The sequence below is a fragment of the Camelus ferus genome, chromosome 28 (assembly GCF_009834535.1).
Source record: "Camelus ferus isolate YT-003-E chromosome 28, BCGSAC_Cfer_1.0, whole genome shotgun sequence".
Taxonomy (NCBI): domain Eukaryota; kingdom Metazoa; phylum Chordata; class Mammalia; order Artiodactyla; family Camelidae; genus Camelus; species Camelus ferus.
In genome coordinates this window covers 5,260,067-5,287,456 of record NC_045723.1, presented here as the reverse complement: position 1 = coordinate 5,287,456, position 27,390 = coordinate 5,260,067, and the positions used below count along the sequence as shown (strand labels likewise).

General features: G+C 47.5%; 1 protein-coding gene across 6 annotated transcripts; it reads left to right on the top strand.

The window, feature by feature from the left end:
- The first annotated feature begins 29 nt into the window (after positions 1 to 29).
- LOC106729446 lies at positions 30 to 27,390 on the top strand. Of its 6 annotated transcripts, XM_014558338.2 has the most exons (7): positions 30 to 167; positions 4,565 to 4,770; positions 11,109 to 11,292; positions 12,495 to 15,731; positions 19,482 to 19,667; positions 21,904 to 22,075; positions 25,758 to 27,390. In XM_014558338.2, exons 2-6 carry the CDS (start codon positions 4,565 to 4,567, stop codon positions 22,030 to 22,032), a joined length of 3,942 nt encoding a protein of 1,313 aa, XP_014413824.2. In that variant the 5' UTR covers positions 30 to 167; the 3' UTR covers positions 22,033 to 22,075; positions 25,758 to 27,390. The 6 variants fall into 6 exon arrangements, 2 of the variants coding, with proteins under 2 accessions (XP_014413824.2, XP_032325648.1); XR_004315872.1 differs by lacking the exons at positions 21,904 to 22,075; positions 25,758 to 27,390 and adding an exon at positions 17,387 to 17,902 and having other exon boundaries at positions 19,482 to 19,603; XR_004315875.1 differs by lacking the exons at positions 19,482 to 19,667; positions 21,904 to 22,075; positions 25,758 to 27,390 and adding exons at positions 17,387 to 17,553; positions 19,236 to 19,360.

Below are 27,390 nucleotides of genomic sequence, written 5' to 3'. Positions count from 1 at the left end.
CGTCAGTGGCGGAGTCAGCTAACGGGAGCTGCCACAGTCTTGAACTGTGGTGTGGCTGTAAATAGATTCCTGTTGCTGTTTTTCAAAAATTGGATTTCTTACATTTAGAGTGAATCCAGTCTTCTGCTCTTTGGCTTAGAGCGAGTGGAACGCATCTTCCCATCAAGGTAAGCAAGAATGTCCATGCTTTCCCCCTTGTTGGTTCTCTGTGGGTGGCTACACTCTCATGATTGTCAATCAAAGATAGGTCAGAGGGTTTTTACAACTCAGACTCTTGGCATAAGATGGTGTGGGCTGATCTCTAGGCATATTCAGAAGCAGGAGTAATCGCATTCTCCTTTTTCTTATGTGTTAAGCTCTTTCTTATCTGGAATAATTTATTTTATGATATGTTTTGGTGTGTTAAAACGCTTCATTAAGCAGGGGAGGGTATAGCTCAGTGATAGAGTGTGTGCTTAGCATGCACGAGGTCTTGGGTTCAATCCCCAGTACCTCCATCAAATAAACAAACAAACAAACCTAAATACCTCCCACCTCCCCAAAAACGAACAGAAGTTTCTTTAGCAGAATTCATATTAAAAACACTGTGTGGGTATCCATTTAAAAATGAGAATACAAACTCCAATAAATGAAAAAAATACTAGATCCAACAACCTCTTTTTTAATTAATTTTTTGATAATTGAGACAGGGGGCTGGGATTCTGTAGCTCCCCCCTCCATCTCTATAAGTACAACGTGTTGACCACCCGTAGCTTTGTAGAAGGGAGGCCTCATTGCTGTGGGAGGTTCCCAGGTATGTCACCTGGGCCTCCCAAAGGCAATCAAATGGTCTAAGCAAAACCAAAAAAGGCTAACTTGGAGGACAAGTTTTTACCTGAATCGAAGGGTTTGAGCAATGTCGTCAGGCCATGGTCTCACTGGCTCCGTCCCTCGGCTCTCTTCCTTCAGTCCCAGCTCTGTCCAGTAGCAGGCCCCCATTATGGGGAAAATGACTGCCAGCAGCTCCAGGCACAGAGCCTGTCTTTCATCAGGTTTTTTGAGTCAGCCTTAATCGGACAGGCTGAGATCATTTGCCTTCCCCGTATCAGTACATGTGGCCCATGAGTTGATGGGTCACTTCCCTTTCCACCCAAAGTGGAGGACCACGCACGCTGCCTGGATCTCTGCCCGCTGGGAGGGTGTCTCCTCACCACTGTCACTCAGCCTCATCTCTGAATGGGGCTTTCTTTTCCATTTTAGCAGTTTTAAAGTTGTGTATTAGCGGACTTCATCCCTGCACCTTCTCAGTCATTTCTTCTTTATAATAGTTTTCCTCTCCTACTTGGGGAGATGTAGCTTTAAATTTCAAGGATCATTTTGCGGTCTTTGTCCAGTTTTCGTTGTGTGATAACCACCTTGCTGGGGTGAATGCCCACACGGAGAGCTGTGCCGTCAGCCTTCTCTCGCTGCCCTTGGTCAAATGTAGATGACGTATTTCTCCCTGTAAACCTGTAAACAGAGGTGACTTTTCAGCTGGTACCAGCATATTTAGCCAACTCAACCATGAATCAAACTCAGGTTCCTTTTTCCCTCTGTTGCCTGGTGATAATTAGCCCCTCATGCTGGGAGATGAGCTGAGAAAGAGTAGACGATGTGCGGTCTGGCTACCTGCTTACAAAGCTTACTGGTGTGCTCTGGACCTGCTTGAACGTGACCCTGGATGTCCTACGTTCAGCAGACACCAGATTACTGCTGGTTCCTTCAGACTCTGAGGCTGGCAGCGCCCATCTGATGATGGCAGTTCTGATCACATGATCACTTGATACCCCAGGTCAGATGCACCATCTGTACCATGGCCTGCCAGCGCGCCCCACAGCTGCCCCTGTACGTCAGGCCAAGACATTAGCTGTCTCTTTCCCATTCCCTATTGTCTTAGTCATTTAGGGCTGCAATAACAGAATACCAGGGACTGGGTGGCTTATAAACAACAGAAATTTATTTCTCATCCTTCCGGAGGTTGGGAAGTCCAAGAGCAAGGGATTGGCAGATTCAGTATTTGGCAAGGCTTGCTTCGTGGTTCAGAGATGGCTGTCGTCTCACTGTATCCTCACATGGTGGAAGGGGCCAGAGCTCTCAGGGGTCTCTTGTATGAAGGTAATAATCTCACTCATAATGGTTCAACCATCATGACCTAATCACCTCCTAAAGTCCCCACCCCCTAATACTATCACACTGGGGGGTAGGATTTCAACCTATGAGTTTGGGGGGACAAAAGCATTCCATCTGTAACACCTATCCTGCTTCACTTAGTGACCCCTGCATCCTCACACCCCTATACCATGTTCTGTATCAGGGAGTCCAACCTGAGAAAGTCGGTACTGGGAAGTTGGATCACTCACCAGCCAACCAGCAACAGGCACCCCCCCATCCTCACCGGAGGTGGTGTATCGAGAGAACCTGTCATTTATCAGCACATTTTCTAAGACCTTGAGTTGAGACAAGAAACGGCCAGAGGAGATGTACTTCCGCATGCAGTGTCACTGGTTTCTGTGAGGTCCAGGAGACAGAGGAATGATGAGGACAATGGAATTGGACTGATGTTGTTGAATATCACTGATTCTTTGAGGAGAGGAAAGGACTGCCTCAGGGCAAAGACCAATTTAAAACAAAGTGGGAGAGTTAGAGGGGCACCCTCGCACAAGTTAGAGAGGCCCTCTGTCCCCTGCATCTGCGGCCACAGCAAGACGAAGAGCAGGCACAGGACGTAATTCTCAGACTGCTGGACCTTCAGAGGAGGCTGAATGCTTAGTCTAGTCAAGTGTCCAGAGAAGGCGTGGGACCTTACGACTTGGGGAGGGGAGATCTGGATACCTGGCTAGATGAGTTTGAATTCCTTGAATGTCCATATTTCCCTGCACCCGCTAGGTCTGCAGAATTGGCACGCTCCGCCTGGCTGGAGATAGAGGCTCCCTGATTTCTGGAAGACTGTGAGGGAGATGTCTTACAGGACAGCAATGCCATTATGATCATTGGCTAGGATGGACCTTCAGCCTGTCCACCTGGGATGTCCTGGGCCTGCTGAGGGTGGGAGGAATTATATGTAAAGGAGCCGCAAGGCCTGATTAACAAGCACTAGGAGGAACTGGAAGCGTGTACTTGGAGTGGATCCTGATGGCTGTGGATCAAGGCGCGGCAGAAAGTAAGGTTGGATGAGGAAGGGCTTCTCAACATGGGGGCATCTTTCACATGACAGGATTTAACACCCTGCCAAGACCCCCAAACGAAAAGCTCTAATGTGCTGCTCAGAGGCTCTGGAGGCTTGGAAAAAATCAATGGTCCGCAGTAAGTGAAGTAGAGATGCCAAAACAATGGACGAAGAGTTCGAAAGACATTTTATTTATTCAGGAGATAGGAAGTGCGGCAGTGGCTGTCTTCCGAAGGGCAGGGTGAATGGTCGGAGATGCTGTCACAGAACAGGACTTCCCATTAGCAATGAGGATAATTGGGTCCCAGCACAGCAGGGGCCATATGGCAGCTCTTAACTGTCAGAAGGAAGGGGAGCATAATTGCTGTAATGGGCAACAAGGTTGGAATCGCAGTCGGAAGACTGTCTCTTACTTTAAGGAGCCCTAATCTGACAATGTCAGCCAAACAACTTAATTGAATAATCCATTAGTTTCTCACTGAATTGACGTACCATCCCATTGTCTTAAATGCTGAGATGTGCTTGGTCTATTTCTGGATTCTGTGTTCTGTTCCACTAATCTGCTTGTTTTAGTTCTATACTGAATTGATGGCAGTGGGTATCAAAATGATCAAGCAATAGAGTTTACACAGGACAGAAGCCTTATTTTTCTCTAACTTCTTTCTTTCCCTTCTTTTCATTAAAAATTAACATAATTTACATACAGTAAATTTTACCTTTTTTTTAGCATACAATTCTGCAAGTTTTGACAGATGTACAGTTATGTAACCACAACAATCAATATTTAGGACAGCTCTGTCACCCAGCACATTCTTTTTTTTGAAGTATATTTTCACTGGGTATACAATGAAATGATTTTCTTTTATCGCTTTTGAGATGCCATTCCATTTTCTTCTGGATTCTTTTGTTTCTATGAAGTCATCTGTCAGATTTAATGCTGTTCCTTTAAAGATAGCATGGTTTATTCTCTGGATGCTTTAAAATTTTTCTCTCTGTTTGATTTTCGGCAGTTGGATTATGTAATGTTTCTAGGTGATAACTTTAATTATCAAAGTTTTCTTTTCGTTTCCCCCAGCCCTGGACTTCTGACTTGTCCTGGCTCTGTTCCTGAGTCTGTGCCCAGAATTAACGGAACGCCCCTAAGGAAATAGTCATCTATACTAACTCATCTCGGAAAGAGTCTCCCCTCCCAGAAATCTTAATTCATCTCATAGTCCTCGCTGCTGCAGCTCCCTCACGTGTTTGGGGTGTAATTTTTATAATTTATCTGACTTTTCTTAATATTATAGCAGGGACTCTGACCTGTTGTTATCCATTCTATCCTAACTAGAAGGCTGTCTTCCTCTTTTGCTCTCAGCCATGTCATACTTCTGCCCACAGATGGAGTCCTTCCTCTTGGATGACGTCGGCTCCATGATACAGAACAAGGCCATTGAGAGAATCATCTCACCAATGACCATTTGGCTTTGCCATCTGATCATCTCATTAGAGAGGAGAGACATGGGGAGTGAAGTACTTGCCTCTTTGGAGAAGATGGCAGAGGAATTGGCTCAAGCTAGTGAAGAATTTGTGCAAGCTGCCCAAAGGTAATCATTTCAAACTCAAGCCCGTTACCCTGACAAGTTTACCGAGGAGGAAGTGTGTAACGTGAGCCTTATTATAGTTTCCTAGATGCTTTTGGAAAGGTGTCAGGTGTGACAGATAAAGTGATAAAACATAAAGCAAACCTACTTAATATGTCGTTATTTATTAGCTGGAGTGAAATTTCATTATGCAAATACTTCAGAATTAGTTGACTGGGTTTCCCACTAAGGAGCCGTTGCATATCCCATCAGAAGATTTCTAGGTTCATTCTTATTTCACAGATTATTTTTTATTATAGAGATAAGAATCTTCAGAGTTGTCCAAACCTAATTGTCCTGCCTGTCACTCAGTGCATTGGGCCTGATTCTTTATTAGTAAACTAGCATGCAAATTAATTCCGTATTAAATTCCAGTTCCAGGGTTAAAATTAAAGGGCCTAGTTATAACAACAAAACCAAACTCTGTAAGTGAAAGAGAATACTATAACAAAAGTTTTGTACTTTTATAACCTAAAACTTAATGTAGATGCTGGAATTAGTTTTCCCGTGTTTGAATCCCGTCCCCACTATTTGCTAGTTGTTTGGCTGTGGCTAAGTTCTTGAAACCTCTCTGTACCTCCTCTGAGAAGGTAGAGATAATAACCAAATCTCATAGGACTATCATCAGGGTATGAGAAGTAATATACACAAGTCACTGAGCTCAGTGCCTGGCACATGGTAGCTGATGAAAGATTGCTCCAGATATATCTTTAAAATAGAAGGAAGTCTCATAAATATTCCTCTGTTTCATCCAACAAGTATTTATTGCCCACCTACTAAAGTGTCAGGCACTAAGTGCTGCAATACAGCATGAATAAGACGTTCAGAGTCATTGCTCTCACGAGCAGTAGAGCAAAGAGAAAAGAAAACATATGCCTATATCAACAAGGAAAAGCCAAATGCCAAAATAGAAAAGTGGGGAAAGTATAGATATTTTACCGAAGAAGAAATAAAAATGACTTTTAAAATCTAAAATATATATGCAATCTTACTAATACTCTCAATTCTTTTCCCCTAAACATTTTTAGCAAACAATCAGATGCAAATTTAAATAGTAAGATACTGTTTTCCCAGCTCAACATATTTACAAAGATTAAAGAATAATGAGAATGCTCATTGTTGGCAGAAATGGGTCCTCTCATATACTAATGATGTTTTAGAGGATAATCTGATAATACAGATCCAAGACTTTAGAAAATATGTACCTGTTGACTCATTAATTCCAATCATACTCATTTATCCTAAGGAAATACTCATAAATATGAGCCAAGATGTATTTACAAGGACATTTGTTGTGTCATTATTTAAAATTATGAAAAAGTAGAAGGAAGCTAAATGACCTAGTTTAGTAAACCACGATATAACCTTATGGTGAAACATTAAACAGATGCTTAAAATGCTGTTGATGAACATTTATTAATTAGGGAAAATACTTATAGTATTGCTTTATGTGGGGAAGCAGGCTATCAAACAAAATTTGTAAGCTAATATAGAGCTAGAATTAATATGAACAGAGAATTCACCTATCTTAATAGTAACTGTTCCAGGCAAGGGGTATCAATGGATGCTAAAATTAGCGGGCAAAAGTTTAATGAGGAGCAGGATACTTATATTGTCCCTATGTCTCTTCCTGTAGAGTATTCATTTTAAAAGGAGGAAATAGTTTTACGGAGGAGAAGCCTGGCTGATGTCACCAAGTGGTCAAAGTTAATATTACTATTATTGGGACAAAAACATTTTACACCCACTGATATGATTCACTGAGAAGGACATAGCACCCCTGCTGTGGAATCAGTTCCTGAGATGCAGAACCTGAAGCTATTAATAAAATATCAGACAAACCCCAGTTCAGAGACCTTCTACAGATAACAGTCTTGGACTCTCACAAGGAGTCAAGGGTCAAGACAGAAAGTCTCAAGAACTGTTCCAGATTAAGGGAGACTGAGGGGACCGGCATTAGTTTTTTATTGCTTTTGTAACAAGTCATCACAAACTCCAGGACCAAAACCCCCAAAGTTTAGTATCTCATCATTTTGAAGGTTAGGAGTTCGTGGGCTTGGCTGGTTCCTCTGTTTTGGGTCTCACAGGCCAAAATGGAGATGCCCATGGGCCAGGCTCTTTTGTAGAGGCTCTGGGAAGAGTTCGTTTCCAGGCTTAGTCAGGCTGTTCTTGTGGTCCTAGGACTGAGGAACCTGTGTCTCTGCTGGCTCTCAGCTAGAGAGGCTCATCTTTGCTCTTCGAAGCTACCTGCATTCCGTGTGGCCCCTCCAGCAATGGCAGGTCAAGTTTCTCTCACACTCACCCCTTCTGCCTTCCTCTGCTGCTTTTACGGGCTCATGTGATTACACTGACCCCCCCCCCCCGAATAGTCCAGGATAATCTCTCTATTTTAAGGTCTCTTTAATTGTATCTGTTTACCAATTTGGGGAGGAAAGGGGATTTTGGGGTGGCAGTATCTTTAGAACTGCCCACCACAGGACTTGGCAATTAAATTTTATTCATGTTCTCAGACTGGGGACAATTAGCAAAATTAGCATACTGACTTTGGATTTGATAATGGCATTGTATCAATGTTTCATTTTCTGATTTTGATAACTGCTTTGTGGTTCTCAAAGTGAATGTCCTCGTTCTTAGGTAATCCACACTGAAGCATTTTAGGGTAAAGCAGCATCGTATCTGGAACTTTCTAGACACACACATACAAACACAGAGAGAGAGAGGGAGAGAAAATGATAAAGCAGTCATGGCAAAATGAGAACAGTTGGCGAATCTGGTTGAAACACATATTGAAGCTTGTATTATTTCTGCAAAATTTTTTGGAAGTTTGAAATTATTAAGAGTTACAAAAATATTTTTGAAAAAATACTCATGCTCAAAAGTTAAGTGAGTTAGAAGCAAAGAATTCAAAACTATACATGAGTCCTCAAGAAAACTAAAAATAGAATTACCATATGACACAGCAATTTCACTTCTGATTCTATATGAAAAAGAACTGAAAGCAGGAACTCTAACAGATACGCGTACACTCTTGTTTGTAGCAGCGTTATTTTCAACAGCCAAAAGGTGGAAACAACCCAAGGGTCAGTCAACAGATGAGTGGATAAACAAAACGTGGTGTACACATACAGTGGGATATTAGTCTCAAAAAGGAAGGAACTTCTGACACATGCTACAACATGGGTGAACCCTGAGGATTTAGTGTTAAGTGAAATAAGCCAGACGCTAAAAGACAAATACTGTGTGATTCCACTTACATGAGGTAGTCATTCATTGAAACAAATTTGCCAAAATATTTATAATAATTTACCCAGGAGTTAGTGCATAGAGTGATTTTATCCAAATTTAATACTCATTTGCACATTCTAAGTTTTTAAATGCATTTTGTCATCGCACACAACAAAAAGTCACACTAAACTTTGAGAGAAGGCAAATGTCCCTTTTGTCTGTTTCACTATAAATACCCTTGCTGTTATCGTCTGTTCCGGGCAAGTAAATTATTTATAAAGAGAATTATCTGTGCTCATGACCGTGGGAAAAGGTCCAGCCCATCAATCAGGGCAACACTGCAAATACTTTATATTCTGACTTGGGTTTGGCTCCATCAGCTCTGAGGGCAGCTCCTCCAGCAGTTCTCAGGAAAGGGCAAGAGGAGGCAATCGGTAGAAAGTGTGCTAAGTGTGTGGCTGGCAAGTCCCAGTGCTTCTCTCTGCTGCGGAAGCTCTCAGGAGGCCAGAAGGAACTTGCCACATCAGCAGGCCGGTGTTGGCAGCAGGTCAGGGCTTCAGGGAAGACCCCACAAGAAGAGGCCAACACCAAGTATACGTTTCCTGGAGCTTGAAAATGGATGATATGATGAACATTTAGAAAATACGAATAACATGAGGAATGAAAGAATTACCCATAAGCCTGTAGCCCAGAGGTAACCAGAGCAAACATTCAGTATATATTGATTCCAGAGATGTTTGCTTTCTCTCCTTCCCACTCCTTCTTCCCAACCTTTTTCTTCCCCATCTCTCCCTTTTCATTAAAAAATTCAGATAAAGCATATCTATCCATGGATATACGTGTGTGTGTGTATATATATGCATATGTATGTATATGTGTGTATGTGTATATATACATACAGGAGCTCCTACTGGTTGGTAAACAGGGAAGGGCTCCTAGGGTCCCCAGAGGACCGTGTGCTTTAGAGTCTGGGTGAACAGTGCCGCTGGGGCTGTGTCTGCACGGTCAGCGTGATCGTCACAGCAGCCCCGGGAAAGACGTTGGCTTCAGACATCTTGTCTCCCCTCCACTTCCAACTTCAGTCTCTCCTGGATCACACAGTTGGAGATTTTCTAGTTATCTTTCTGATCTCTAGTGGAATTACACTGTGGCCCAATAAATGCTCTGTGCGATTTCTCTTCTATAACGCAGTTATGCATTTTAAAATTATTCTTTTAATACTGTGCACTTTGTATGAATTTATTCATTATACCATGAATCCTTGGTATAAATTAGTATTGATTTTTTTTACAAAGGTTTAAAGGCAAATGAGTGGCAGATGGTTAGTCTTTCAACAAACAGTGCTGGAATAATTGGATATTTATATACCCCAAAAATGAACTTTGATATATACATTAGATCATATATAAAAGTTAACTCAAATAGATCATAGACCTAAATATAAATCTGTAAAAGTTCTAGAAGGAAACATAGGGGAAAAGTCTTTGAGATCTTGGGTTAAGAACTGATTTCTTAGATACAACACCTAAAGCACAGAAGAAGAAATTAGATTTTTTTTAAAAAATGAAAAAATTTTTGCTCTTCAGAAGACACTAGTAAGAGGATGAAAAGAAGCTGGAGACTGGGAGAAAATATTTGTAAAGCATTTATTTGATAAGAGTGTATATAAAAATATGTAAAGAACCATCAAATCTCAGTAATGAGAAACAAACCACTGATAAAAATGGTCAAAAAATTTGAACTGATACTTTACCGAAGAAACTATGCAGATGGCAAGTAAGCATAGGACAAAATTCTCATGAGAATAAAATATTACTAACCATTAGGGAAAGACAAATGAAAACCACGGCAAGGGAGTATTACACATTTTATTGCAATTGAAAAGACTATACCAAGTTATTGGTGAGGACGTGGAGGAACTGGAACTCACACTGCTGATGAGAATGCAGCCTGGTACAATGGCCTTGGAAAACATTTCGGCAGTTTCTTTAAACATATGCCTACTATCCCTAGCTATTTATTAAAAAATGACAGCATATGTCCACACAAAGTCCTGCACACCAATGCTCACAGCCGCTGTTCAGTTGCCAGAATGTGGCCCAGTCATATTTATGGCCTGTCAAAGTTATGGGCTGAACAGCTGATGTGCAAATTCTCCACGAGGAGCCAAAAGTAAAATAAGGAAGGCAACAGCTGTCACGCGTTCTCCCCAGGATTCCTTTTCCCCAATGTTTTGCTATTTTCTTGTGTTGGGCAGTTTGGGTTTGTGTGACTCTGCACCCTCAGAACTCAGAGAATATTTCATGTGAGGGTAGCTGGATTGTTGGGGCAGGAAGGGTGAGGAGCATTGAAATTGACTGACACTAAGTAAGGACCAAAATCTGAGAGGAGCTTCTCTGAGATCACTCAGTCTGGCACTCCTGTGTCCTCCCAGCCTGAGATTCCAGAGGCGCAGAGCTCAGCCTCATTTGCAAAGAATAACCATTATGAGATCGGGCCAGAGCAGGTGGGACTTTTCTTATTTTGCACAATTAAGGATTACTGTTGAAAAAGAAATGTTTGCAGTCACGTGAACAAAACAGTTGCTGTGGACATCTGTGGTCATGGAATCTAATTCTTGTTACATAAAACCTCTCCTCTTGATAACAGGGGTTGAAATGAGAGTCTAGATATTTCTTCCTTACAAGAAGAGGTTTACTGGTCTTTTGTAGTAATTATATACGTTCATTGCAGGGGAAATGAGAGCAATTCAAAAAGGAACAAAGCATATTTCAAAATGCCAAGATAGAACACAGTTTGATTATCCTTCGAGATAAATGGCTCTCTATGGAGATCTGCACATAATTGAAAACAAATGAGATCTTGCCTTATATGCTATTCTGTAGTTTGGTTTTATTTACTCAGTATCACGTCTTGGAGCGGTTTCTATCACCATATCTATAGACCTAACCACCGTTTTAATGGCTTTATCGTGAGTGCTCCGTTACTTCTATGTATCATAGTTTCTTTATGGGGATGTTTCTTTTTTGTAACATTATATTGGTTGGTAACTGCTGAGTGAAAACACGTCTGTTCAGGCTGGCAGGAGACTCTGACGAAGAGTGGCTCCAGGAGGAAATGGGCTCTGCTGCCGAGTCTCTGATCCTGTCTTCCAGGAACATCACGCTCATTGCCCAAAAGCTCCATCTTCGGCCGGAATGTCAGAGGCACCTGGAGGAGCTAGTGACCACAGCTCAGCAGATCCTGGTGGCCACCACGAAGGTGAGGCTGATGTCAGGGCTGGCTGGCTGGCTTGGTCTGGACAGAGCGCTCATTGCTGGGAAGCATGGACCCGGCATGTCATTCCCACAATGGGTGCCTACCCCAGAGAGCGGAAGCTGCCTGAGTTTATGCCAAGATCACAGACACAGAGTTCATTACCAATTTACTAATAAATGCTAAATGTGGAAGCTGCCATAGGATGCTGGGTAGACATACTGAGTTAGAGTCTATGATCTTAAACCCACATGTGTCCCCGTCATCCCCCACACTTGGCCACCAACCCCTAATAATAAAGAGGTGATCCCACCCTACCCATGGCCAGGAGCTGTAGGGAGAAGGTATTGAAACTTCTGCAACTCTCAGCCTATTTGGCTAACCTGTTGCGCTGACCTGCGGCTGGGAGGCTCTCAGGGGCCAGGATAACCCCTCAGCCTGCAAACACTCCGCATTCTCCATCCTGGCACTCCACCACCTGGCACAACACTTTCAGCTGGGACATCGCTTCCTGTTAGAATCTACATGCCTTAAATATTATCTAGTATTAACGTATTAATAATGTTCATCATTAAAACTTCAGTAGTGTGGCTTATTGTGGGGGGCTGTATTGGTAGTTTAAGAGATCCTCAGTAAAGTAAGATCGGAGATGGGAAGATGAGAGAGGCACAGACCCGGAGGGCTTTGGCACCTGCTGATGGGAGGAAGAGAGGGCATGCCCTGGGCAGTGGTTGGGTACCAGCTCTGTTGAAGGGGGTGGACAGAGGCGTCTGGGAGCAGCAGAGTCAGACTAGGAAAGGTTTCTCAGAGGCACTTTGGGAGAGGCCATCTCGCCAGCCTCCATCATCCTCATGCAAATAGTAAGTCCTTCCTAAACACCCTGTCGTTTGTGATGCGGTGCTAACCATGTAGACGGCTGACTGCTCTTCCTCCCATCAGGAGAGATGGGCGCTTCAAAGCCAGATTGGACCCCACAAACGTAGCCCAATTCGGGGGTCTCATATTTTCAGTTAAGCCAGATGCTTTCTTTAATCGTCACTTGTAGGTGACATTATCGTTGTTGTTAGCTCTGGGAGTCTGCACTCTTCGGTCTTTTGAAGGATGTTTGCTTATACAACGGGGATGGGGGTGGTGAGGAAGCTGCCATTGCTCTCGCTACGGCTCCAGAAACCGTTTTCCTGCTTCTCCTCCCCTGATTGCTCGAATAGGTCCTGCTCCTGGAAGACGCTGCGATGGCCAGGAAGATGGTGCGGGCGGCGGGCTGGTGCCTGACCTGCCTGGACGCGCTGGAAGCGGCGGGGGACGCGGCCTCGCTGCGCGGCCCCTTCGCGGACCTGGCGGCGGCGCTGCAGCGCCTGGGCGGCCTGACCGCGCGGCGATCCGGGGAGCGCCTGGGCCGCGCCGGCCGCTTGCTGCGGGGCTGCGTCCCCGCGCTGCTCGCGGCCGCCCGCGGCCGCCTCCGGCGACCCTGCGACCCGCAGCTGGCCGCCTCCAGGCGCCACGTCTTCGCTCTGGCCAGGAAGACCCTGGGCGAGCTCCTGGTGGGCCTGGATCCCGGCGCCGCGGCCCCTGCCGCCCGCGCCCCGCACGGCGCGCTCCGCCGGCGCCTGCGGCAGCTGCGCGAGCTGCTGGCGGCGCCCGGGCCCGAGGGGCTGCGCGGCGACCGGCTGGACGCGCCGCTGGCGGCCGTGGTCTGGCACTGCATGCGCCTGGCCGCCTGCTCCGCACCGCCCGAGCGCCTGCGCCTGGTGGCCCGCTGCCGCCGGCTGCTGGAGCTACGGAGCGCCGGCGCCCGGCGCCTGGACCCGATCGGCGGGCCTCCGGGGACGGGCGGGGGGAGCCAGGAGCCGGCGGAGGAGTGCGCGGCGCTGCGGACGGCGACTGAGGACCTCTCCCAGGAGGTCCGCACTGGGCTGCTGCGCCAGATCCTGGACACGTTCACCGACACGCAAAGTCCTCTTCAAAGGCTGGTCCAAGCTGCCTTGGCGACATCCCCAGTCTCCTCCCCATGCGATGGCGAGGCCTTGCCTGAGCGCCTCCAGCGTCTCCTCGCTGCTTTCCATGACCAGGCCAAGCAGATGCTCAGAGTGGCTCGCTTGGTCTTGGTTTGCTGCCCGCGACAACAGACTGGCAAAGACATGGAGGCGGCCATGGTCGGCCTTTGGGGGCTTGTGGTCAGAGTGCAACTGCTTTTCTCACAAAGTCCCCAAGGGTCTGGTCTGGACCGGAGCCCTGCTACCCTGCAGGCCCTGCTTCAGGAGTGGGCCAGGGCGTCTGAAGGCTTATTAGCATGTTTTGATGATGTTCTCAATATTCCTGAGTTCCTGAGGGTGTCGGTTCAGGAAATGACCAAACGCTTGGACCTTTTTACATGGACTTTGAGGAGTGGAGATTCCAGAGAGTGTTCTCCACTGGCGGCGTATTTACAGGGCCGAGCAACCCACATAGTGCAGGTGATGAGCAGGTATGTGGACCAAGATCGAGATCCCATTTTCCGAAATGGCCTGAGAGTCTTGATCCAGCAGCTGGAGCAATCGTCCCTGGTCCTGGGTGCAACTGCCCAGCACTGTGCAGGTGGGCACAGCTCTCAGGACTCAGGTGCACTTTTAACCATGGCAAGACATCTGATCTTTTCAGCTCAGAGCATCCAAGATGGGCTGGACGGGACTAACCACCCAGATATCCTCAGCCCCCTCCGGGACCAAGTCCAAAGGTCTGGCATGGCTAAGAGACAGACTTCTTTCATTCTCCCCTGCCTCCAGGACTGCACAGTTCCTGAACTGAAACACCAGAGGAAGCCTGGGTTGGGGGAAAATGACCCAGGCACCTTCTATCCACCGAGTGACCACCTTTCCTATCCCTTGATTCTTGACACCCATCCACAGAGAGGGGGCTCTCCACCCCCTGCCACCAACAAACCCATCCTTGCTGTAGAGACCCAGAGCCACCAGGGAGTGACCTCAGCTCACTTCATCCTGCAGGAACAGGATGTAGCTATGAATGCAGCTCAGGAGGTCCTGGCTGGAGAGGGACCACTGGTCTCAGAGAGAATAACTGAACTCCAGGAAATCCCATCACTGCCACCTTCTATTATTGACCTAGCAAGGGAGACAGAACATTGCACAACTGCCAGAACTGATAGGCCTCTGGAAGTAGCTCTCCAACTGTCTGGGAGAACCAGGGACACCAGGCAAGGTTTGGTGGTCATAGCCGGTGACTGGTATTCTCTGTGTCAACAGCTATTTTGCAATAACCCAGCAGCTGATCTTCCAGGGAACACGGCGGTGTTCATGGAGCTTCAGCAGAATTTAGCTTCAATGGTCCAACTAGCAGCCAAAAGCGGGCCCATGGATTTGGGTAAAAAGGATTCTGACTCAACTGGGCTCGCAGAAGCACATTTACAAATGCAAGGCAGGTTGGAGGAGGTGGAGACCCATGCTAAACAGCTTTTAGACAAGGTTCTGGCCTCTGGTGGTCTCCAAGCCCCTAGGTCATGGGAAGAGAGCATTGAGGACGGGTGCCTTCTGTGGTCGGTGGCTGTTCAAGACCTGCTCCTCTGCCTGGAGAGGCTCAGTGGGAGACAAGGCCTGTTCCTGCTGCCCCTGAGACAGGCTGTGAAGGATCAGCAGGGGCTGCAGGAAGGGTTGGCTCAGGCAGCAGATGTTTCTCAGAGGTTGCAAGAAGCTGCCAAGCTGTCTTGCCTTCTGTGTGGGGATGAGCAAGCAAAGGGTGAGATCTCCTTTCTGTGCAGGGAAGTCCATGTGCTCACAGACGCTGTGCTGGATGTGGCACCAATTCTGGCTTCCTCCCCCAAACCATCTCCCAGCCTGTCTACTCGCTTTGAACTTCTCTGCTTAGAACTCACCCTTCATGCCAAGGCCCTGACTGGCCACCTTGGCAATATCAATGCAGACTATGAACATGCCCTCCAAGATGCCTTGTGCCCAAAGCTCTCTGCCTGCAAAGACCCCCAGACCCGGCCAGAAATCTCCCTGGAAAGAATAGTGTCTGGTATCCAAGCTGTGCAGGGTATCGTGGCAGGTCAGGAGTCTGGGTCCTGCCAGGAAGACCTTCCTATGGCTCTGGAGAGTATTCTCATCCTCACCAAGGAGGTGGCCCAGAGGGTCCCTGTGCTCCAAGAACACCCAGAGGACTGGCTTTGGTGGGAGTGGGCAGCCAAGGCTCACCATGCCGTGGCCCAGCTCCAGGCCTGGAAAGGTGGTCACACCAAGGCCTGGAGACTCCTGATCCAGTGCCTGAAGCCCAGTGATGAACAGGACCCTGCCCAGCCCCAACCCCACCCTGGGGAGGGTGCATCGGGAGCAGCTGCAGCCAGCAGTGTGGATTCTCAGGGTGCTGCCCCAAGAGACACCCCAGGGTGTTCAGCGGGGACCTGCATCGCTGATCCAGCCACCACCGGGACAGTCGCAGCAGACCTGGGCATGGTAGGAAAGTCAGCATCTTTCCTCTTCCCCCACCTAGCCTTCTTTCTAGTAACCAAAGCCCCCTGTCAAGTTCCAGAAAAAGCTCTCTTGGTGCCCATGTCTGTAATTCACATCTGGCAGGCAGCACAGGGCAGCCTTTGAGAATCCAAGATCAGGAACCAGACTGCCTGGGCTGCATCTGCCTCTCCCATTTCCAAGTTCTGAGACCTCAGAGCAGTGTCTTAGCTATCTTGGACTTCAAGATTCTAGTCTAGAGAATGGGTACACTGATGCTCTCCTGGCGGAGGGCTGATGAACACATCCATGTAAAACACTTGCACTTGCCCGGCACACGGTTAGTGTCCTGTAGTCGTACCTACAATGGCTGACTTCTATGAAGTCTTTTCATGGCCCCATCTCGAGGGGATTCCTCTTGCTGGACTGACAGCACTCCCACCGTGGACCAGGCTGCGTCATGCCACCTTGACCCCTGCGATGTTACCTCCCTACCCCAATCAGAATTCTTCCGTTTGCAAGTGGCAGGAATCCTTGTAGGCAAAAAGGGAAATTTGCTGGAAGGCTGCTGGGTCTGCTGAACCCCCTCCCTGCACGGTCATTTCCTTCTGGGGCACCAGACAACGCCAGACACTGTGGAGCCCAAACATTTGATTTGTTTACACAGACTGTGGGGGGTACAGTAGGTTGGCAGTGCCCCCCGAGAAGTCCCCGAGCAGACGCGCTCAGCCCAGCGCAACCTGATCTGACCCCTTCGCGACCTCATGCTTGGCTGCACAGACGTGCCCAAACCTTTCCCTGGGCTTTCTCCCAAGACGAAGCCGACCAGACCATGTGTTCTCCACCCCATGACTCTTCACTTCATTTTTCTGATTAAAATGCCATTACCCTGAGAAAGGCCCTGTTCCCAGAGTAGCTGGGAGGAGGGCAGGCATGGCGCCCTCGCTCCTGCAGCCCACACCGCCTCTGCTCAGACTCCAGCTGTCCCCCAGGCGCTCCTGCTCCACAGGGCCTGGTCCCATGAATCCAGATAACCTGCGGGCTCCTCCTGGTCTGTTTTCCATAAGGTCTTTCTAGCACATACTTAATGCCTCTGACTTCACCTGGCAGATTCCGTTTTTCATCAAAACTTCTCCATACGAGCATTTCACAGAACTGCTGGCAGAGCAGGGTGAGGCTGGCCGCCTGGGGCCGCTGGCACTGGGAACGGGGAGAAGGGCAGGCTAGTCCAGCCCCCGTCACCACTCCTGTCCATGAAGGGGTGCCACCTCTCCTGCTGCAGGCTGCTTTCCTCTGGGTGAAGAGCCAGGCTTCACCTTCCAAGGCTCCTACCCCAAGGAAGCACTCTCCTTCACGCGCACAATTCTAGTGCATAGACTGGGCAGTAGGGACAATGGCTCTGCCTTGAGGGCTACCCCCCGGGAGGGAGAATCACCATCCGAGTGTGTGTATGTGTGTGTGTGTGTCTGTGTGTGTCTGCTCCACCTTCCCACTCCCTGGGGCTCCTGGGGGGCAGAGACACCCTCCACCCAGCCCAGAACAGCACGTGAAACAGCGAGCACCTGGTAAGTCAGAGCCCGCTGAGGGGTTGTGGTCTTGGAAAGGGGCTGGTGTGTCTTCCGGGCCCTTGTTCATTACAACCTGAAAATTCTTTATTCCAGTTATGGGATTGCCAACAGAGTCCTGACCTCTTTCATTATCGAGGAGCCTGGAGACACTTCTAACTTTGGATGCTTAAGATCCCTGACAGCTGAATATGAAACAAGAGTTGAAAAGAGTATTTCCCAGTTTCCTACTTCTTGGCTCAGGGATCACCAATTGCATATGAGTTGAGTTCTCTCCTTTCTCTTCATTTCACCTACTCCGGGGCCCCATCTGGGCAGCCTGCTGGCCCTCAGTGTGTTAGTCCTTCTCCAGAATAGGCTCTGGCTTGCCCCTCCCAGCATTCAGGGGGCATCCCAGCCTGTCTAAAACAAGGCCAATTAGCAGTTTTCAGAAGGTGGGAGATTATTTAATTGGAGACAAAACACATAAAAACGATAGCCAAGCCAGGTGACGTCTCAGGTGCACTAGCACAGAAAGTCTAAACTCGCAGCCACTCAAGTTCAAGGACTTGATCTTATTCATCTTTAGATCCTTCCGGCCAAGCACACTGTCTGGGGTGTTGCAGGTGCACGGTAAGTGATTTAGATTGCTTGCAAGGATGCTACAGACAGCCTGGAAGTGCAGAGGAGGTTCAAATTTGGGGCAAAGCGGTCACGGGAGGGATGGAACTGATGCTTTAGGTGTCTCTTGAGAGGAGCGCGGTCTTGAGGTGAGCTTCAAAGGAAGCTGGGGATTTGTATTTGCCAGTGAGGAAGGACTTTCCAGGCAATAAAAGCTCTGACGTGAACTTGGACCCAGGGGGTCTCCCAGTGCAGGTGAGTCTGGGGGGCGGGGTGCATGCTTGTGCCTAGATTGGCTTCCAGTGTGGAAGTGAATACCTTATGGTTAGAAAGGAAAACATCTCACCATTAAGCCTTCATTATGGACGCCTGCACCACCGCCAGCCACCTACCTGGCTGGTTGCTATTCTTGGCATCTGGACAACTTCTGAGTTGAACTTAAGCAATTAGGACTCTTCCCAAATGCTTTGCTTCTGTCTGCTCCTGGGCCAAGCTTGAGGCCAACTGCCCGGATGTGGGGCACCCACACCCCGGGGCGGGTCACCTGGGCCCCAACCTACGCAGTCTCCTGGCCCTCGTCTGCCACTTGGCAATTTCTTGTTTAAACATGGCCTGAGCTCTACAGCTACAGCCAAAGGATGCGATTCACCCAACCCCATCCTTGGGGGACTGGTCTCCTGGTCCTATGTCGTTAATGCAGCGCCCTTCCCATGTGCTTGCAAACAAAGACTGGCCAGAGCCCGCCCACAAGGTGGGGGAGGAAGGGACACGTGCCTGGAGTTGTCGTTTGATTTCCATTCCTCTCCTGGTGAAATAACAGCCTCAGACCAAATAGATTCGTGAACTTAGAATTTGCTATCATGCTCGTACTTTTCCAGCAGCTATATTATGTCCCTCTGAGGCATCACTGTGCTACACTGGGGTCTTGGGGGAGAAGTAGGGGTGGGAAGGCCCAGAGGCTCCACCCAAGGGCGTTCTCCCTCCTTCCAGCATCCAGGGCACAGCCTCTGCCTTCAGAAGCCCAGGATATCGTGAGGCCGGGAGACCATCAAGATCACTCTTGACGCTCTGTTACTGGGTTTACCTCCAAGAGCAGAACAACTCGTCTCCATTCCAGAGTTTGGAAAAGGCTTAGCGGAGGCCCCACCCAGGGTCCAAAAAAGGATAACGTGCCCTCACCGGCTTCTGGATGGCAGAAGCTACTGTTTTTCTCACTAGAAAACAACAAGCAAGTTAATGGGAGAAAAAAATAATTTTTCATAAGAGAATTGTCTTTTCATGTAGAATAATTGTTTCAAGGATTCCTGAATTTTTTCAAGAAGCTGTTGATTCTCTTCTCTTCCAGGTAAGGCCTGAAAATTCACCAAGGGAAAGAAGATGTGGTATTTTAACCATACTGGGATCTGAGTCCGCTGGGTTTCAGTTTATGCAAATTCGGGGTGAACGGAGCGCAGAGTAACGGGGATTCGGAGACCCTCTTGATTCCTACTCTTCTTTTAAAAATGATTAAGAGGCCGTGAACATCCCCACTGTGGCTAGAAGGTCTGAGCATCCGGAATTTCAGCAGTTCCACCCTGTCTTCCTCTTGCAGCCGCAGCAAAACGGCACCCCTTGCAGCGCCCCCTGCTGTCCAGCCCGGCTGCACGCCGAGCGGGACCCGCCTCTCCCGGAGGATGGCCGCGTGGGCAGTGGGAACAGAATCTCCCAGATTACCCAGCAGATGGCCGAGGAGGTGCTCCTGATGGCTCAGAGTCTGAGGAGAAGAGGACGCATCTTGGTACTGGGCCTCCCGTGGGTGGTGGGAGGCTGGGCACCACGGGGGAAACAGGACTCCCAGCTGCTGCCCTGCAGAAGCCAGGACAGCCAGGAAGGAGGGGACGCTCTCGGAGGCCGTCAAGCACATTTTCAGGCGCTGTCTTCCCCCTCTCTCCGGGTGTATTGTAAAGCTCACTTCATTTCTCTCTTCCCGTCCTCTTTTGGGCTTACTGTTAAGGCTTTGCCTTATTCCATCAGCGAAGGAAATTTGCCAGAAGCTGCAATTTGGCAAAATCAAGGACTCATTCATATCCCGTAGGATGAACTGAAGGGGAGCCATTTATGTCTTTAAAAACTCCCCAAAATAGAGGTAACGGGACTACAGGCTCCTGAGAGATGGCCATTCAGGGCCAGCACAGCCTGGAAGGGGAGGAGGAGGCCGGTTTCCTCTGGCTTTGGGGGGATCAACTTCAGTCGCATGTCTCCTGTTCTAATTCTCTTTAGCCCTCTTCTTGATGCGGTGTAGTTAAGCATTGCTTAACACCAACACACCAACATTGAAAAAAATAAAAGAAGTCCATTTCTGAGTGTGGGGACCAGAAGGGAGAGGCAGCCTGGCACCAGGAGCCATTTAGAAAACTCCTTCCACTGTAGGTCTGCGGGTTGCCACTGGCTCCATGTTCTGCCCTGGAGCTTGGAATTGCTTGAATTAGATATTGGACAAGCCTGTACCCACTCCTTTCTTATCTGGAATTGCAAATACCTCTAATAAACCAAGCCTTTAGCATAGATTTATTAGCATTGATTTTTCCCTTCCAGGAGGAGCTGAGACAGCATGATACATGGAGGGGAGGGAGCTGGGAAGTGGTTCCCCATCAGGGCCAGCCACTACGAAAAGAGTGGGGCAAACAAAATTAAGTTCTGTCCATTAAGTTAGTGTCCAGTCTTCATGGGATTCAGGAGCCCCTCAACAGGGCAGTTACAATGCAGGGTCACTTCATTTTTGCTGTTTGCTGGCAGCTTTCAAGTCCCATCCACTCCTCCTTCTTCCTCGCTTGCTTCACATCTGGGCAAGTCAATAAAAAAGCCCAGGCATGGCCTCTGTTGGTGCCAGTGGGAAGTTCAAACCACCCGAGCCCTGGCTGATGAGTGGAAACCCTCACCCCGGCCCCATCCTCTGCCCACAACGAAAGCCAAGCCCATGCCCCTTCCTTGTTCTCTCGCGCCTTTTCAGAGCCTTTCCAGGCTTGGTTAGGAGCTTGCCCACTCTCTCCAGAAAGCCTCATTATGTGAGTAATAAACCTTTTCGTACCTTCTTGGTTCATGCGTGGCGGCATCATCCATCTTGACATCTGAACCAAATCTGGAGAGGAGGGGTCCCCCCTGTCTACACAGTGGCTACAATGGCAGGACCTGTGGCAGCACCTGGGTTTTCCTTTTCCAGCCTGTGTCTACTTTCCTGTGGCCTGCTGAAGGGCCACTGACCTGCTCATCCCAGACAAGCAGGTGTAGTTTTTGGTTTGGGTTCCCCCATCCACTGAGGAAGCCCATCTTTTACTTGTACTGGTCGCCTCCACATTTACCATTATGAAGATTTTATTTGAATAAAGAGTTCTGTTGCTTAAAAAAAAAAATGAAAGAAGAGGAAAGAGAAGGAAGCTGCCAATCTTGTCCAAATTTCTCTTCTCAAATGAAGACAAATAAGGTCCAGAATGATTGAAATTTCAAATCAGCTAACTAAGAGGTGGCTTCTGTCAGCAACTCCTTAATTATCAGTTCCCCTCTGGGAAGCTCTCCATGGAACTGAAGGCCCCTCTGGTCAAGCCAAGACGTCCTCCAGCCTGCATGTTCCCCGCACCTGGCCCTTCTGAGGGGCCTCATTTCTGCCCTGGGCCTGCTGAAAACTCTGTCTGAGTCAGTGCAGGCCTCAGCTTTTGTGGAGGAAGTCTAGCTCAAGACCAGGAGGTTGGGCTGCCTTCCCTCCAGCAGCCCCCACAGATGGATGGGCCTGGACCACCTCATTCTGTGGTTTCCAGGAGAATAAACTTCGTACTAACCCAGCAGTGGCTGGTCTTGAAGCCTTTGGAGGAAGCTCAGGAGATCCTGGTTTTAGACTAAGCTAAAATACGTTCGCCCTGGGGCTGAAAGAATTTGTGCCAAGCAACTTTTGGACATTTGCAATTTGGCACTGATGTCTCAGGGAAGACCTGTGAGGGCGTTGTTACCTGCTTCTAACTCTTTCGTTTCTTTTGGTATAGACCAAAGATCAGCTCATTACCTCTGCTAGGAAAATTGTGACTTCTGGACAAAACTTCGCCAAACTTATCCACATCCTTGCTAAGAACTGTGTGGACCAAGATGCTCCCAGGAGCTCCTGTGTGTGGTAGAGCAGGTTCAAACAATGAGCAGCCAGCTTCACATCATCTCCAGGTGGGAGACGGCTTTGGGGGAAACTGCTGTCTTCTGCTTTCTCAAGACCCAGAGGGAGGGCTTAGAGTGGGGGAGTGTAATTGCTTCATCTGTACACTCCTTTGAATGTTTTAAACCCCATGAGTCAACATTTATTTGGGGAATGTCAAATGTTGAAAATATAGAGAATTATTAGAGAGCACGAAAAAACACATTTAAGCTACTGTCATTTATCATTGTATCACAAATATATATTTGATAATACACTTAAGAAAGAAAAAAAGATTTAACTTGGAGAACTGGTTCCTGAGTAGGTGTGACTATAAAGTAACCATAAGGAATTTTTAAGAATCAAATAACATCTCAGGCTGCCCTTCATCACTGGGCCCTCCTCCGTCTACAACCCTGTGCCCTTACCCCGGTCGTGCTGCTGGGCTCATGACACTTCGGGGTTAATATACAAACGCAGGTGACTGATCGCTACTTTATAAATCATGTTTATATTTTCACCTTTAGCTCCCTATTTGTTTTTATACTCTTCATATCTAACAAGCCAGTTATCTCTAAAAATATATTAATTGCAAAGTGAAAGTACTTTAAATGTCACCTGCCTAAGAAAGGCTATGCCAGCACAGAGCGTATGTTAAGATGAATTCATTTAACGTGCCCAAACTCTGGAGTTGAGCAGTTTTTGTTAACTGTTCCCATAGAATAGCTTTTACATTGATAGTATAGAACATTATGATCTAAGTATAGGGTGGTTTCATTTCCAGCCCCGTCCCTTATTACCTGCAGTGGCATATTCATCAGTAATATTGTTAGTAATATTCTTATATAATGGGAAAGCTTGGTAGTTAAGACTATTATCAATGATGTGAGGCATAAAAATAATATCACCAAGACCACGGTATATAAATTCTTTTTAAACCAAATGCATGTGCCTGTTTCACATGTGTGAAATAATATTTCAGGCACACAATCATCTCAAGATTAGCTACCCAATTTTTTCTACTTAATATACAGGAACTGCAGCTAATTTTAGCCTTTCAAATACGGGTATTGTTGCAAGGGTACTTAGGATTTTTTAAAATCAGGTTTGGTAGGACATGCAGACATGGAAACGACAAGGAAGAAGGAGGAAAGCAAGGAGGAAAACCCCTCTAGGACCCCCAGAAAGAGGAGTCATGTCACGCAGGACCACACAGGGAAGCACCGGGGTGGATGGAAGAGCAGAAGGAGCTAGGGGACAAACCCTTTAGTGGGGTTTTTGTGGGAAGAAATGTCAATGCAGGGGAAGTAGGCTGAATGGGTTTAGGATAGGCTGATTTGAATTTGGGTTCTGGAGTATAGAGATGACCTCTAGTTGGGTGGTACCTGGCCCTGGGGGTGATTAGGGCAGGGAAATAGTGGCCCAGAGTGTAAGAGCTCCATAAAGGGGGTGGTTGGGGGTGTGGATTTGGATTGGTTGGTTTGCACGTGTAAGTGCGCTTGCAGGCAAGTGGTTTACTATCTCTAGGAATAGGCTAATCCTGGGAGGGGCAGCCTTTCCAAGGTCAGATGGTCCAAAGATATCAGTGCATCAGAAATACAGAAAATAAAAAGGCATGATTAACACCGGTGTATTTACCAAGCTCTCAGTCCTCAAGGGATCTGGACGTCCTGAGATTTTACCAAAGTTAGTCACTGCAGTGTCACAGCATCTTCATTTTCATCAGTGAAAAACAACCTGTCTCACTAAATTCAGTGACACTCAGCTTGAAGCAGGTGTCACTGAGGTGTGTAATTCAGCTGGGAAACAGCCAGTCTAATCTTTTATTGGAACTTCTACTTTAAGTCCTGAATGCAATTCGACACAAAATTTCGTACTCCCTTTCATGATATATGGATGTGGGCATTTATTCTCTCTAGTTATTTTTATTAAAACTATATTTCTTGTTAATTTGTAGATACTATATGAGTCATACTTTCTTAGAATCAAAATACAAGTTTTATATTAAAATGTTACATTATACCTTTAGGATGTTCTTTCTCTGAAGAGTCTCCACAGAGGCCCCCCGGCTTCGTGGAAAAGGCTCACATTGTAAAACCGTCTGGTATTTGTTTATCTGAGGTCACACCTCTTACCTGGGGTGATGTTAACTGCTTTCCTCCCATCAACTCCCAAGTGTGAAGGCCTCCCTGGCAAGAAGCAGGCACTCTGACGAGCTCCTGGTGGCAGGTGCACAGCAGCTCCTCGGTGCTGTCTCCAAGACCGTGAGGGCCGCAGAAGCCACCAGTCTCCGGGTGAGGGCTGAGCCCCAGAGTAGACGTTGGCATAGAGTAGACACGCACAGGACCATGACCCGGGCCACAGGGTGAGAGGAACACGGTAAATTACAGACATTCGTGAGAAAACTCTACCTGCTTCTCAGATTTTAAAAAAAATATTTTATTTATTATTGTATTGTCTAATTATTTTATTTTGGCAGAGGGGGTACGTAATTAGGTTTATTTATTTTTAGAGGTACTGAGGATTGAACCCAGGACCTTCTTTATGCTAAGCACGTGCCCTACCACTTGAGCGATACCCTTCCCCCTGCTTCTCAGCTATTAAATTCACTTCACGTCTTTCCCAAACCTGTCACCTGATTTCTATGTCCCTAGTGGAGACAGGAAATGGGAAATATTTGGGTGCCTAAAAGAATCCCCGGCCAGGGCCCTCACATGTGCTGTCCTACCAGCGCGGGATGGGTCCCTGCCCCTCCACTTCTACCAAATGGTCCCGTGTCTGGTTCCTTCTTATCTTTTTAGATGGAAACCTGGATTCCACCTCCTCAGAAGGGATGAAACACCCACACTGTATCCAAATGAAATCACACAAGTTTCTGCTGTTCTCACACCTCGTAGGAGTCCTCAGTAGCACTTACCACACCTTGTAGTTATACACTTGTCCGCCTCTTGTCCTCGCTTTTATGTGTTTGTCTGGCTCTTTGATTAGAGCATATACTTCACGAAGCCACAGACCTAGAATAGTGGGCAAGTGCATGGAGGCGCTAAATAAATAGAATGAGAATTTTCATTTCAAGCTTTGAGAAACTTTGTACCAGTTACATTCAGAGAGTACATGGAATAGGCACACATGATGCAAAGCATTTGAAAAGCATGCGTATTTTAGCTACAAGTTCCAGAATCTTTTGAGTATAAAGAAGGCTGAGAGGAAGGCTCAGGACAGGACCCTGTGGATCAGCATCTCTTCCATTGCACACCAGCGTGGCTGCAGCCTCCCCCTGATCCTGGAGCACCACCCAAGGTGGGACCAGTCCCCGTGTCCCAATCCCCGGGCCATCTGAGTGCAGGAGAACCTGGGAGTGAGGCTGAGTGCTTGCAGTGTACACCAGTGTCCTGGCTCTGCTGAGGCCACTGGCCAAAGACCTAGGGATAGTTGGTCCAGAAGGAGGTAGAATTTGGGTTAGAGAATTTTTTTTAATTGACTACATTGTCAGAACATTCTCCTTTGCTCTGTTGTGTTTCTCCTTTAAGAATGAGTGGGCTCCCGTTCAGAGGACCTCTCCAAGTACTCTCCTTGCTCTCTCTTACATTAGGGCCAGAACATCAGAAAACCAGCCCCAGCCTCACGCAGACGAATCCCCTAGAAGCTCCAGTCAGCGGACACTGGGAGAGTGCACAGCCTCCCTCAGTACTTAATTACCTTTCTCTCCTCCAGGGTTTGAGACAACCTTCCCCAGATCCAGAGGAATTGGAAGTGGCTGCCTTCTGCATGCAGTGGAGGAGAAAACTGCTACGGCACAGACTTCGAGAAGCCTCAGACCTGGACTGTGATGAGCTGGGTTCTGCGAAAAACAAACACCAAAGGGCCCCCGACACTCGTGGCCCTGGTTCAGGAAGGGTTGTGAAAGCTGAGCAGAATTCTCCAAGTCAGACGCTCTGTTGATGTGTGCGCTCACCCTGAGACTCTGGCAGCCCATGGTGAGTGCATTTTAGGCCAAATCAGCCTGTGAGGACACAGAGTAACACAGTGGGCTGAGTTGGGGCAGGGTGGCCAGGGCTGAGCCTTGAGCTGAACTGCCCTGACAACATTCACGGTTAACAGGACATCTGGGCCCCTGGTGAGACTGATACCCTCCTGGGAATGATACTTAGGTTTCTGGCCTTAAGAGGACATCACATATAGACTGTGAAAGGATGGGGAAGAGAAATTCAAGCCCCATTAGTGTAAGCCTTTATTAAGATGTTGTCATGTGAGAGCAGTCCCAGTCTGTTCTCTAGGGAGCCAGAACTGAAAGATTTATGGGTTCGATTGGGCAGTCAGTCAGAGTTCACCTTGCTTGAATACTTTGGCGCTGTTCAAATTCTCAAGGTGTGGGGAAACTGAGGCTCTGTTAGCTCAGGATAAGATGCAGGAGCTCTGAGTCTGAAGACTCTTGAGTTGTGATTTGGTGAATCTGGGTTTAGCAATTTGGGATGGAGAGGAACAGTTGGGAGTTAAGGTCTTGGGGCGTCAGTGGGAATTTTTTAGTTCTTGCCATCTTTCACAAAACCTGTTTGGTAAAGGAATGAGGAAAAGGAGAGTGAGGAGACCAGTGACCTTTGCTCAGGGGTTGAACTGCGTGGGCCAGGAGTGGAGAACTGAGTTTGGAGGAGGGGATGCAGATGGGGACTGGGGACATGGTTAGGGACAGGGATGCCCTGGGGGCTGGGAGCCTTGCTTGTTTGGGAGACACCATGCCAGCCTCTTAGATTCTGGTGCAGCCCTTAGGGAGGAGGGGCTGACACTGGATGAGACTGAACTTCCCACAGTCCAGTAGGACTATGGCTCAGATTTACAGTAAGACAGACAAGGATTTCTCTCCACTTTTTAAAAAGCAGAATATAATTTGATGAATTTTGCTTGCATACACCTGTTCAACCATCACAACTGAGATAATGAATACATGCATCACCCGCTGAAGTGTCCTCACTCCCTCCTACCACTGTGTCTCCTCCCAGGTCCCTGTAATGACTGATCTGCTTCATCACTTAAAAATTAGTTCGATTCTGCAAATCAATCAATGTGATACACCACGATAACAAATTGAACAATGAAAGCTGTATGATCATCTCAATAAATGCAGAAAAAGTTTTTGGCAAAACTCAACATCCATTTGTCATAAAAACACTCAACAAAACGGGTATAGAGGGAACATACCTCAACCTAATAGAGGCCACATATGACAAGCACACAGCTAACATCATACTCAAAGGTGAAAAGCTGAAAACATTTCCTCTAAGTAATCAGAAACAAGACAAGGATGCCCACTCTAACCACTTTTATTCAACATAGTATTGGAAGTCCTAGC

Coding starts and splice junctions, on each gene's coding strand:
- LOC106729446 (XM_014558338.2), top strand. CDS start 4,565: ATGGAGTCCTTCCTCTTGGATGACGTCGGCTCCATGATACAGAACAAG. Junction 11,293..12,494: donor TCCTGGTGGCCACCACGAAG/GTGAGGCTGATG, acceptor TTGCTCGAATAG/GTCCTGCTCCTGGAAGACGC. Junction 19,668..21,903: donor GGAGAAGAGGACGCATCTTG/GTACTGGGCCTC, acceptor CTTTTGGTATAG/ACCAAAGATCAGCTCATTAC.